General features: G+C 42.8%; 1 protein-coding gene across 3 annotated transcripts in view; it reads right to left on the bottom strand.

The window, feature by feature from the left end:
• The window catches only part of ECEL1 (endothelin converting enzyme like 1), a 37889-nt gene that overhangs the window by 9673 nt on the left and 13848 nt on the right, over positions 1-14368 (bottom strand). For all 3 annotated transcript variants that reach the window (XM_032962260.2, XM_032962259.2, XM_032962261.2), the window contains exons 8-15: positions 13443-13541; positions 12181-12255; positions 11273-11376; positions 10134-10192; positions 9079-9130; positions 7339-7406; positions 5045-5169; positions 2914-2979 (exon numbers count right to left, since the gene is read on the bottom strand). In XM_032962260.2, the coding sequence (XP_032818151.2) occupies positions 2914-2979; positions 5045-5169; positions 7339-7406; positions 9079-9130; positions 10134-10192; positions 11273-11376; positions 12181-12255; positions 13443-13541 (648 nt within the window). The remainder of the gene's footprint in view (positions 1-2913; positions 2980-5044; positions 5170-7338; positions 7407-9078; positions 9131-10133; positions 10193-11272; positions 11377-12180; positions 12256-13442; positions 13542-14368) is intronic.

Genomic DNA, 14368 nt, shown 5'->3' with positions numbered 1-14368 from the left:
GCAGTTGAGATGGGGGGGGGGCGGGGGGGTGACTTCAGAAACATGCATTGAGATTATTTTTAATATATTGATGCTATAATTGTCCAAATAATGGGCCACTTTGTTGAGCTATCATTTGTGGCCAGGTCGCTTCTGAAAAATAAATTAATACCACAGTGGCCTTTGCCCGGTAGGATGGGGATGGCTCGGTTGTATTTATGTGTTTGGGTGATTTGTTTATATGTATTGTAATTTGTACGCCTATCATGTTTTTGTGCTGTTTGTTGTTGTAACGTTATGTGAAAAAGAACTGCAAAGCTCATCAGATTCCTCCGGTATAAATAGTCTCATTAATTATTGATTGTGACACTGTACAGCGTGGTCCAGATGTCTTGTGACCCCCCCCCCCCCATGAATTGACCCCTAATTTTTGTTTTCCTTTGCATATTCATTTGTTGTTTTAAATAAAGCTTATTTAAAACATTACGTTTTATATAATTAACTGGGGGTCACAAGACATCTGTACCGTCTGCACCACTCTGTACAGTCCTTCCCACCGCCAATAATTATAGCGTACTTTAAAGGAATACTCAGTAGATTTGCAAAACTAGATGAATGATTCATAATCACGTGTCACGTGATACATACACATTGTACATGTACACTGGGTACGCACACACAGTGTGTGCTCGACTCCCGAGATGCCAAATCATCCAAGAAAATATCTAAATTGCTCTCGACTCTTTTGGCATATCATACAAAACAATGTTTAAATCCAAGAACATACCAAACCTTTCTCGATAAGCCAGAGAGAGCTTAGCAGCTGTCATTGAAACAGATTTTTAACCTCACTTAGCAAATTACTTGGTGCACTTTCCCACAATGGCCTTGTAGCGTTTTTATTTTACAGAAGCATAGTGTTGGGATGAAGCGGTGTCTTGTTATGTCTGCATCTCACAACAACAACAAAAAACGGGAGAAAGGGAACACAGCACCATGTCTTACCGGGATACGGAGCAACGGGCAAATGTGCCCGGAATGATAATATTATCTTCATTAAAAAGCCCATGTTGTGTCCGTTTTCAAAACAAGAGAAATAATTCTCACAGAAAATTGCCTTGCTTATCGATTTGGTTCAGCGTTGCCAATTTAACCGACCATTTTGTAAAAAATAAAAGTTCACAAGAGAAATCCATGATTTAAAATAAAGTTAAAGGCTAAAACAGATACAAATAATTATTTTCGCCCATCAGCCTATGTGCTGCTTTTGAAAAAAAAAAAGATCTATCTTCGAGCAGTAATCAAACCCTGCACCCTGCTGGGCCGGTTTTAACTTTCAGAGTCTCATAAGCAGAGAATGACTGGATACATGCATGTTGCTGGGTTGCAGAATTTAATAAGCAGGATATCTTTTCTTCTTGGTTCTTTCGGTAAAGTAACGTAGAAGGGAAATAATAAAATGAGAAAAAGAAAACATAATAAAATAAAAATTCAAATAAAATATAAAAAAAAATATTTCATTATGTGTTATTTGACTTTATCGAAAGAACCAAGAAGATGAATCCCTGCAGTCACGAAAGCTTTAAATCAGGATTTCTCTCTTCACAGTACATTCGTACAAAAGCTGCGTGGAGTCCTGGAGGCTTACGGGTAATACCATTGCATGTCTCCCTAGCCCCGAATGAAATCAGAATTTGTTTTAACAGCGTGTTCGTTCGACCCAGTGACATTTGATTAACGGCCCGAGCCGTGCTGATGCGACTCCGAGAAGTCGAAATCGGTTCACAGTTTGCTGCTTAAACGAATGCTGCTGGAAAAAAATAACAATACTTGGAAGGGCACATAGGCTGATGGACCGAAATGGTATCGAATCTCGACGTGTTTTTTTTTTAATGTATTATCTTTAGTACCCATATTGTGATTGTGCCACGGACACGTACAGCCCTTTTTGTCAATCCACTGCTGGATGAGAGCCTCGCCACGCCGTGCGGGTCGTGGGGGGGGGGTAATTTTACCATACTTCACCACGCTGGTCAGTGTGAGTTGGTGAAGGCATTGAGCATAGACGTGGAACCGAAGTACAGTACAACAATGGATTTTGCTGCACTGACTTCTGCTGACCACCACCTAGCACTACCCCACAGCCGCCTACGACAACCGGGCTTGCATGGTGCTTGCCCATCCTAACACTATCCAGGCTCCAACCGGATTAGCTTCCGAGATCTGAAGAGACTGAGTGTCTGCTGGGTGATATTTTTAAGACTCGCCCACAATCCTTCACCACAGCGCGTGGGTTTTTGTTGAGGTATGTTTAAAAAAAAAGATTAATGGGCGAATATGCGTGACATGAAGCAACTGTGAAGGCGTGCTCTCTGAATCCTTATTAACAGAAGAATCTTAATGCAAACAATATTGCATGTGTACATGGCCTTTCGTGTGTGTGTGTGTTGGGGGGGGGGGCAGTGACCCCCACAACACACACTAACCTGGCGACCCGAGTTAGATTCCCACTCCCGATCAATAACAGTGGCAAATATTTTAACTGGTCCTGGGTCTCTGCTAGGTCGGCTCAACTTCAAAAGAGAGCGCCTCGTGCGGTGTGTAAACATCTTCCCTGGTGAGACACAACCCACGCCACCCCTTCGTGTGCCATGCCAGCCGTCATATTTGCTCGCTAACAGCACTTGCTCCAACAATCTAATAAGGCGATTGGTGGGGGGGGCTTTGTCTTTGCTGCTGCTGTGCTGCTCTCTGATGTGTATCAGGTTGTACAGCCACATTGTATTCGGAATGATGTCCGACGTTTCGGCAGCTACCGTTGCCGTGTAGACTCTGTGCGCGTGATTAGAGACTCTGTGTGAGTGAGTTTAGTAGGCACACCCACGCAAAGATGAGATTGTGTTGCGGGAAGCTGCGATCTGTGATTATATTTACATGATACGCGAGCTTCAGTCCTCCCATGTCAGCAATGTTTTCTCCCAGCGTTAGTTTTCCATTCACCTAAACGAAAGAAAAGCTACGCGCGTTAATGAAGGCAAACGTCGTTTTATAAACGAATCAACAGCGACGCATTTTAGGAAAGTCACATTACACCCGCGGGGTTGTAACCAAATGCCATGAAGTAGCGTTGTTGGCTCTAGCAAATTGTACAGAATGTATTTGCTTTGAATTTGCATTTCATGTATACGTATGCCGGTATGCGTAACCACATGAGAGCTGACTGAGACCAAGACATCCATATTCAAGGGAGACCTGACAATTCTCAAAATTAAATCGCATTCAACTTCAAGCAAGATTTTAAAAAAATATGTGTATGAATACAGGTCAATACTGTGTTATCCTCGCAGCGGCTTTTGGCTAGCCGTCAAACAAAGACGGCCACCACATCGAGCTCTTTCAGATGAGCTTCTGTGGACGTCTGGAACGCTCTTCCTTCCGATATTAGGAAGCCACTAGAGCTATGCACTTTTAAATCATATACATTGAAAACTCACTTCTTTAGAACATATTTTTTTGTGTTTAATTTGTTGTCCATCCCCTCGCACCTCCGACGAACACAGTTGGCTTTAAACAGTGCGAAAAAAGTTCAACATAATACATACATGGAGGCTCATAAATATACGGCCAATGTACCATACTAATGTGTGTTTACGTGCACCTACACACACCGTCTGAAACTGTTATAGTCTTGAGTTATTAAAATGTTTATTTGGGATTCAGGATTGAATGCGCTCTTTTATATGTTCATACAATGTAAACCAACATATGTTCCTTCGTGACCACCGTGTCCACACATCAGCTCCCTTTGGAAAGGTACATTTATCATCTGTAGCCTCATTAACAATGTGAGTGGACGTGTCATGCAGATAACGTGCATTGCCGTTTAGTACGGGGCTTCCTTAACGACCCGCCACGGCACGCCTTTACATATTAGCAATGTCGTCAATTACCATTAATCCGAGGAATGCCGTTTGGCATCCCTGGTTAAGTTGACCATCCGCATTGGTCTCTCCAAGGCTGGGTCCACAACAGAGTAGTGCCGGATTAAGCTAGTGCGGGGCCTGTAGCATATGTTATAAAGGGGCCCTAAATAAATAAATAAAATACATACATATTAAAACACACATTTTTAAATTGCATAGTAAAGTAATTGTATATTTTTTTATTTTCTATACAACCAGATAACGTGACAAATCGCTAACCTTAAACACCCAGTCGTTCATAAGAGTTGAAGGCAGTATATTACTATAGTAATAGAGCAAGTGCAGAATCACTGAACCGGAATTGATAGCTTGAAAGCATTTAGCGCGGGGCCTTTGAAAGTGAGGGCCCGTAACATATGCTACTTTTGCTACTCGGATAATCCGGCACTGCACCAGACCATGCAAACTTGGTTGCATGCCACTGATTTGCTTATGTCGGTGAGTTGATTTGTGGTAAGGCCCATCGAGCAAAGGAGCTGTTTTTTAATGGTGACCTGGTCAAAACAACATGCATGTTGCATGGGACTGGAAGGGTTTACAGGGTTCACATGAAAAAAGGGAATTTTATAAACGTGCCAACTAAATAATACACGACTGAAACTATGTACAATGAAAACAATGCTAGAAATCCAAGATAACATTATGCATGACACGAGTGAGAGGAACTCACGTATAGCATTTGAAATTTCATTTTGCAGACATCTTTGCAACCGGAGACGTCCACACGTATGCAGGGGATTAAACACAAACTAAACAATATTTAATTTTACCAGGTAAGTCCCACTGAGCTATATATCACTTTTTCAGACAGCTCAACGAAGTGGCTTATCACGTGGAAATTTATAGCAGCTAAATACTCCAAACACATGTTTTTTTTAATGTGCAGGGAAAAACCGGAGGACACGGAGAAAATATCCACGCAGCCACGGGGTGAACATGCAAACTTAAAATATATAGGCATCAGGGTCGGGTTTGAACCCACGCGCTCCTGCATACCAGGTGAGAGGAATTGGTTGAACCATTGATCGCTCGGCTCAGATGTTATCGTGTCACGTGCTTTGCATGGTGGGTACACTGCTCACGTTCTGCTTGTTGATGGTAAAGTTGTTGTACAGCTTCACGACGCATTCTGTTCGCTCCAGAAACTTGCCGTACGATTCCGCCGTCCACCACTGCTTCAGATTTCCGTGTCTGTCATACTGCCCGCCTGCAGTCAAAATGCTTATGTCATGACATCATCCGTTCATCAAGGATCCTCAAGCAGTCTATCATTCATCATTGTCATCACCATCATTCATACTCTGAATGCTCCTGGTCCCATCAGATTGCATGAGCTAAGCAGCGCGTTTTTAACTTGGATGGAATAACTGCCTGAGAATGTAACGTGCAGCGAGGCGGCCATTTAAAAAAGCATTACGATAGATAATTTAATCTATCTGTGTGGATGTTTGAGTATTAGCCTCTTGTTTGTATGAGTTTTCAATGGGTATTCCAATTTCCTCCCACATCCTAAAGCAATCAATTTGTGAAATTGGTAAACATTCACATGCAATACTCCAGAAAAAAGTTTTTGGAGACTCAGCGAGGCTTCTCTGGGTTAAATAAAGGACACGTTGATTATTATTCCTATTTTTTAAAATCTCATTTGTCAATAAATCCAGCCAATTGAGTCGATAGAAAAGTACCTGGCTCACAAGAAGGCCGTGAGTCTAAAATCCTGGTTGGGATTTAATTCAGTCCATAATCGTTAAAAGTATAGTTAAAATAAGTATCAATTTGTAGGAAATCTAGAATGGTTGTCCCATGAGAAAAATGACGAAAGGAAAGTGGAATGTTTCCCCTTTTTCTGGCAACAAAACTGAAACCTTTTCACAAGGATTCATGTCTGCATTAACCACAATACCTGCAGTCGAGCACCAATTGGGTCGAGGCTAAAAAAAAAAGCCGTCCCTTGGTGTGGACCAATCAGTTTCAAGGACAATGCATATATTATCATAGTATGTTTTTTGTTTGCATTTTGACTGCAGGTATTGTGGTTAATGCAGAGATGAATCCTTGTAAAAAGGTTTCAGTTTTGTTGCCAGAAAAAAGGGGAAAAACCCTATTATTATATTTTGGTACTGGAAAAGGAGATCTAATGATGAAAGTGGAATTGTTATTACAAGCCCACTGGATACAATTTAAAATGAATCACAAAACCCATTTCAAAAGGTTGACATGAATGACAGAACAAGTATATACATTCCACGAACATAAATACTGATAAACATTGTTGGCTGGAGGCAGATTACTCCCTCACACTAAATCAAGAGCATTTCCTAAAACACAGCACGAAGAGTAAACAATCTCAGGAGAGAGGTCAAACTGCTTTAAGGGAATGTTAAAAAAATTGAACCCTTCCAACAACCACTCTGCCTCCAATGATGAACGTGCCTGCTAACATCGCAAGCTTCAAAGCAGTTAATCCCTTTCACGGTGAGTACAGAGATACGATTGGGTATTCAAAGTTCACCTAATGTGCAGTACGTTATAAACACTGCATCTCATTATTCTTACCTTAAAGGCATTTATTTAGTGCCTTATCCAAGGCGCTTTACACATCATTAACAACGGTACGTATGGATGTCAATGGTGGAGATGAGGATGAATGAAATAGATGAGAGGAAGCAATTGGGGTGGGGGGGGGGGGGAAACTGTGATGTGTGAATTCGGGGAAAGCGAATTTGATGGCAGTAAATGATGGTGAATAGCTTGAATGGGGAATGAGTGAAACCCATATAATGAGAATATGAAGAGGGAAAAATAACGGTGGCAGTTACGAGGGGGGGGGGGGGGTTAAGGGGTCATGGGATGAGCTAGAGAACAATAAGTGAGTTTTGAGTGCGGAGTGCGGAGCGGGAGTTATTAAAACATTCTCAACATCTGCCACACATACAGATTATATAATTCCAAACCGTGTGCACACGATAACGCACGCCACTGCTGGCGGAAAGGCCTCCACGAGATGGGCGCTCTCTAGAGAATTTATAAACAAATAAAGTTTACGTGTATTTGATTTGTTTACACTGATGGTCCCATTTCGCCAGTTGCCCAGCTATTTTACAAGGGGCATCCGTGGTGCGTGAGCACAGCAGCAGCAACAAAACAAAGACAAAAAAAATATGAATATTGCAGACGTGCAAGGTCCCTAAGGAATATATATATTTATATTTACACTTTCAAACATGTTATTTATCATTTTATTGTTTTATAGATTCGGGAAATGTCCGTGTATGAAACATTATCGGAGCCACTTGGCCGAATTGGTCGTGTGTTCAATTGCTGCGATTGTGGCATTTATGTTTGTACGGAAGGCGTCGTTTTCTGCTGTTCTCACCCCAGTCATCGTATCCGTGCGTGAGCTCATGCCCGATGATGGTCCCAATTCCCCCATAGTTCATGGATCTGTTGGAGGAAAGAGACGCGAAAAAACCATTGTAAAACGTACTCAACCTCGTTCTTCTAGACCAGGGGCTGGCAACCGAAAAAAACAGAAAGAGACATTTTTTTTTCGAATTTGGTGAACAAAAAAACTCAATATCTTAAGCACCGCAATGCAATGTGAATACGAGACGGTGGGTCCTTAATAAATAACGGTCACGAAGCAGTCCTTAAAGAGCCTCTTGTGGCTCCAGAGCCGCAGGATGCCGACCCCTGTTCTCGACCCTTGACCTATTTAGCTGTCGGGGCATGAACGTTTCCATCACCGATATTTCCTTGCAGTGCTGTCTTCTCCACTGTCCTCTAGACCTTGCCTGTGACATTTCCATGATTTGGTCCCGAAGTACTCAGTGGGTCACCTTTGTAGAGGAACCATAATAATGAGTCCTCTAAAAAAATACTTTTGTTTTAGAAGTGGCCAGATGGCTCAAAGGTCGAAGGCGCTGAGTCAGCACTGCTGATATGCTGGGTTTAAATCTGGGCATCCACCCATGATTCAAGTGTAGATAGTTAATAATAATACTAATTTACATTTGCGAGGCGCATTTCATTCGTAGATCCGAATAAACTGGGTATGGAAAGCGTGAAATAAGCAGAACCAGGGTACATTGCCAGAACTAGATGGATAAAGGCCAATTTAAAGAGGTTCAAGACAGACTTAAATAACTCTGATGACTCTGATTGTCTTATTACCAAAAGCAAAGCGTTTCATAGTCAATAATTTCTGGTCTCTGCCTGGTCACCAATGACTGAACGAAATATCATCAAGTAAAACTGCATTTTTTTTCACAATTCGTATGGCTAAATTCCAGCTCTGAGAATTAAAAGATTGGTTTGGCCATCACGTGACGGCCACCAATCCCAGACGTTCTGTGAAAGTCTCTTGCAGACCTGGGGCTGCAGTGCTATTGGAGATTTCCGAATGAAATCTTCGTGTCATGATGTGCTGATAGCACGCTGAAAATAAAATTTGAAAAATAGACCAAAATATATCCAAATATGTAGATGCATTTGGTATGCATTTGATTACCTCAAAATTACTTTGCCACAGTAAAGCGGAATTATTTCAATACAAGACTAATGAAATCCAGCCATGATTAAAACACGACGCTAATTGTGGTAGTTTCATTTTTTTAATTAGATTAGAATCTCCCACTGTGATTCTGCATTGTTCTATCTGAACACACACTAACAAGATTTACACGCAATACATTGACACAAAATGCCCTAATTTCCATTAAAGAACATGCATCTATTTGCCATTTTCTTATCCAGCTGAACAGCAAATAATTTTCTAAGGCATTTTTTTAAGCGCTTTAATTAATCATTCGAAATCTTATCCAAAATCCTTACAGGCACATGGAAATAAAATTGTGAAAGCAGTTTGCATTCTACATTGAATGCAATTGTGATTGCAAACGTATGAAATTGTGGATGAAGGACGCAGATTAATATTACTTAGTTTTTAATACGAGTTGATCAATGCATTGTAGTGCTGTATAACTACATAAGACACATGTCAATCCCAGCTTTGGAAATGAGAATTCAGGAGAGGCCTGGGTCGGTCTTTGGAGACCAAAGCCGGGCTATGTTTACAAATGTCATTGACGGTTCATATGTTCATTGTGCCGCTTACTGTGGGAACTCAGGGTCATAGAGCGTGGGCTGGAGGATACCAGCTGGAAAGACTGGAAGGCAAAAATAAACAGGGCATAGAGACAAACGCACATACCAACAGAGACACGGCAACGATAGACGACCAATTACAGGCCTGATGGAACACAGGAAGATACAATATGTATACATACAAGCACACACACGCAGCAGACCAGACAGAGACACGCGTAACATAATTACGTTGTCATTAGATTACTGCCGGCAGTCGATATCTGAATTCATTTCATCTTTACATGACTCAAGCAATGCATGGAGAAGCGTGCCGTTATTTTTGGTAGAGGTAATGTTTATTTAGCATGACCGCCGGGCATGTAATAATTTTAAACTCACAGCGCTTCGATGAATTGTCACGATTTATTTCTAGATGAGGAAATTTCACTTTTTGATAATTATATTGCCATCTCAGGGCTGGCCAGAGTCTTGAGCAAAAGAGGCAATTTACTCTGGGCCTCATAAAAATGGGACTCATAGCGGGCCTGATTTTTGTTGTTGTCGCTGATGTATAATTTAGGGAGCCTCACGTGGCATTCCGCCATGAGTCTCCAGCAATCATTGGGTGACCCTGTAATAGGCATATAAATTGCATAATTCGTCGATAATAATTTCACATGCACAAGCTTTGAAGCTTGTATCCTGTGCATGAGAAGCAATTTTAATTTACGAATTAATGGGGATTATGGCACCATCACAATGTAACGAGTCTACTTAAGTGTATGTACGCTACAAGAAGCATCAAGGCAATTGAAAAGATCTCAATCACCTTTGACAGATCAAAGACAGAGCGGGTCTCCAAGTCATAGACATTTAAATACACGACTTCATGTTTAGACTACAAGGAGTGTTTCGCAGATGAGCTCACTGAATACATCACAATTTCCATTAATTGCAAATGACATTAAGAGTAAACATACTCCCTCGGTAGGCTTCAAATAATATAATATAATAACTATAACCTCTCCTGCACTTTAAAAACAACAACATTTGCTTCCAGGGAGCATCTCAAAATTATCTCACCCATCTGGTTGTGAGTGGGCAGATAATATGCGTTCAGAGTTTGAGGAGGCAGCAGCCACCTACAAAAGTAGAGACACGCGGTTGGCACGTTACGTGTGGCAAGCTCTCTCGTAGTCCATGGGCCCAGAATAATACATATCTTGCATGTTGCTACCGCTGGAGATGGTCAAACTGGAGTTGTACCAAAATTGCCAATAAAGGGAATGTGCAATAATCTTATTTAATAAGTAAAAAAAATCAACGCATTCCTCAATAACATTGCCTTGAAAGGAAACTTAGATGAGGCAGTATTTTTGACAAATGCGTGGATGATTATTTCGTTTGTTATTTGTGCTTGTGCACCACGGCGAATGCAGTATAACCAAAGAATGTATTTTACTTAGTAAGTATGTTTACACATAATTTACTCTTGTTAGTTGAACACATGTGTCACCTCTGACGAGTACCAAATTCTAATCTGGCCCATTAACGAATTCTTATGAAAGCTGCATTGCAACAACAGACGGTTGATCCGTTTTATTATCCCAACGTCATGAAAGTCTTAAAGTCAAGAATGCAATTATGACAATTTAAAATCTCAAAGACAAAGTTGTTGAACACGCTTAAAATTAGTATTTATATCCCCCCTTCTCGAGTGTTATCTCACCTGTAACCATCGTATATGCAATGGGTTCAATAATAATAATGATAAAAAGAGTATTAAAATACATGGATGGTGATGATGGATGGGTGATGGATGAAAGATTAAGATGATAATGGGTAGAGATGGATGGCAACGATGAACGACTATGATGCCCATTAATTACGATGACAGAAGCAAATTGAAACTGATAATGTAATTTGCATCGCGCATGAAAAGGCACAAAGAAAGCTAATCGTCAATCGAAATATATGGCGGTGCTGGTGAGATAAAGAAGCAACGGGGTCTGAACCCCATCTCGATGACCGTATATTGTCAACGTATATCTTTTGCGCCTAATGCCGGTTTTTTTTAATGGTGCGGACTATTCCGCAGCGCAAAATCGTCTATTTTTTTTCTCCCAGTTTCATTTTTACAATGGCGAAAACTATCATAATTATTAATCGGGGCGAATGTGCAAGCAACAGCCACGCAACTGTGAGGAGCGTGATGTACTCACACGTTGCGCTCCACCTTCTGATGAATCTTGTGTATCGACACGTTGATGTTGAACTCGATGCTGTTGAGGATGTTCTTGAAATACGACTTCTCGTTGACTTCAAACTGCAGCGGTAAACAGTTCACCACCGCCGTTTAATCGTCCACAAACGTAAGCTGCGGCACTCAGAAAGTTCGCAATCGGTTCAACTGGTGGTCAATCAATCCACGCAGTCGATGATTTACACATTCTCGCAAACACACGCGCACACCGCATACACCGGCATCGGGGTTGAAATTTGCCAAATTCGAACATAAACTGTTGAGTCCTTCTGAATGAGCAGTTCCCATTGTGTAACTCAATATGTTCTAGGCACAATAGACATATTGGCTGCCTTCCAGTAATTTCATTGCTCAGAACACACAACGATTGATTTACGGTCCACAGAACAGCACTGACATTCGCCTTTTGTAAGGAAATATGGCATAACTACAGGCCGCTTTGTGTAGTTTGGGCATTTTTGTTAAAACATAGTTGCTGAGCAAAGCACCGCACCCCTCCTCCAAGACCAGAAGCGTCAAGCGGCCAGCCACAAACAGCAGTTGTGATAGCTAAGACTGAACAGGCGTCTCGAATTGAGCAAGGTTATGAGGGCTCGGGGGGAAAAGATGCGATTGGTTGGGTAACTGGATTTCAGTGCCCGTTTTGAGCATCACGAATTACGTCGAGACTCGCAAACGTATATACGGATCGAATCACACGTGAAAGAATCATTGTGTTTTATTGTATTCATATATGTCGTATGCAATGGGTTTGCATGGTCCCTTCCAGCTACGAAGTGGCCGCTACATTCACCCCGTGACGTAAAACTACACTCATCGATCCGAATAAAAAAAAAATTGGACGCGGCAAGATCAAACGAGACTTACTCCGTATTCCTTATCGACTTCGTCCATCCTCCCAAGAAACTCGGGATAGCCAATCATGTCCATCATGTACTGCAGCTGCAAAGAGAAACATCCCCCATGTCGGCTTTAACAGACTGTTAGGGCAAGTGCTGCTTGCGAGAATCTGTGAAGGCCGGTACAAAGGGGTGGGTGGCCAGCACCACGCCCGACCGCGTTTGTCTCCCTAGTGGCGATGCTTACACATGGCAGCAGGTACTCATTCGAGGCTGAGTCGACGTAGGGAAGGCCCAAGATCAGTTCAGATAATTGTCACTGGCGATGGTCGTAAGCACGAATCGAACTCGAGTCGTCGGATTCGTAGCGCGGTGCGCGAACCACCGGCATCAGGGTCGAAATTTGCCAAATTCGAACATTGAAAACAGTCGCGATGATAAATTTGCAATCATCGCCCCCCTACTGGAAGACGAACGCCCCAGATCAAATAATTGAAACTGGATTACAATGCCAACGCAGAGCTTGCTATTCGTCGTCATCAGACTCGCGTCAGCCACAAAGGGTCACTACGCCACCCAGGGTGTCCATGTCACACCGCGCTATGGAAGGAAAGCTTCTTGCAAGGTTAGACAAGCGTCACGACCGCTCTGATGAACCCACGAGGCCCCATGGTCGGCCGACTGGACTCTGTCGTGATGGAGTAAGTCGACTGCCCTACGTGTGCCCGTTAGTTTCCCGCACCTCCGATCAACACGGCTGGCTATGTACGGTGCGGAAATAAATTCTACATACACACAAAGACAAATGTCCCCCATATAGCCTTAATAGATTGTTGGGGCAAGTGCTGTTAGTGAGCATCTGTTAAGGACGGAATGGCGCACGAGGGGGTGGGTGGCCAGCACCACGCCCGACCGCCTTTGTCTCTCCAGTGGCGATGTTTACACACCGCACCAGGTAATCATTTGAGGCTGAGTCGACCTTGGGGAGGCCCAGAACCTGTTCAAATAATCGTCACTGGTGTTGGCCGTGAGCAGGAATCGAACTCTGGTCGCCAGGTTCATAGCACAGCGCGCTAACCGCTACACCACCGCTCCCCAATACACTCATCCACTCACTGACCCACTCGCTCACCCACTCACGGTTGGCTGCATATGGTGCGAAAGAAGTTCAACATGCACACAAACACCCACTCACTGATCCACTGACTCACCCACTCACGGTTGGCCACGTACGGTGCAACATAAGTTCAACATACACACATACATGCAGTAGCTGCTGCTAATTGGTACCTTTCCTCGTGCTGCGTCCTTAGTCTTTTCATCCATCCAGCCCAGCTCCTCCAGCCGCTGGTCAAAGGCATGTTTGATGTCCTCCACCATCTGCTGAACCTGAGTGTTCGGCAAATTGGAATTTTAATTCAAACACGGCTTCGACGAGGGGTACGGATGATAAACAGCGAACAGAAAATGAGTGACACTTTATTTGAGGGGTGAATGGAGGGTGTTCAATCAGACTACTGGTCACTGATATGTATGTATTGAAGGGCTTTTGTCAATCCACTGCTGGATGGAAGTGGTGCTTATTTGACATTTTCTTTACTCATCTCTGCGTTTTGTCCAGCCCCTGTTCGACAATTGTAGAAGTTTCGAACGCATCTTGCAAATTGAAGGAAATGGGGATGGCTGAGACATTACCCTCCCTTCTACACCCCCCCCCCCCTTCCCATTTGTATGCGTGGGTTTTCATTGGGCACTCCGGTTTCCTCCCACATGTATAAACACTCATTAATGGAGATGGCGAAACACCCTAATATAGAACTACAGAACTTGGGCAACTGTTGGTTCTGGTTATGCCTGCCCTTCCCACTATGATGTGTGGTTTCCTGCACCTTTGAATCATTCTCTCTCTCTCTCTGTCTTTTAGAGTGGATGAAAACTGTGCACGTGACAAATTCAAATTATTATCAGCGGAGGGGGGCTCTCTGCCCCCTCTGGCACCATTCCGACACTACGGGCCTCATGCCAACCACACACTATGCTGCTGGATCTGCTTGGTGACCAGCATAAAAACAAAAAATGATGCTCTTTGAGTGCTGAGTTTTTGGCTTCTGTCCGCGGTATTTCTGTGCCCCTTCCATTTTTATTCCCCGTGCTTCATACCGGGCTTTGGAAGAAAGAAAAGACCAAAATCCACCTGCTTCGGCTCGGCTCAAAAA

This window comes from Petromyzon marinus, chromosome 28 (genome assembly GCF_048934315.1).
Source record: "Petromyzon marinus isolate PM22_M1 ecotype Great Lakes invasive population chromosome 28, UKy_Petmar_22M1.pri1.0, whole genome shotgun sequence".
Taxonomy (NCBI): domain Eukaryota; kingdom Metazoa; phylum Chordata; class Hyperoartia; order Petromyzontiformes; family Petromyzontidae; genus Petromyzon; species Petromyzon marinus.
Note: the sequence above shows the minus strand (reverse complement) of the source record. Positions and strands in the feature narration are given on the sequence as shown.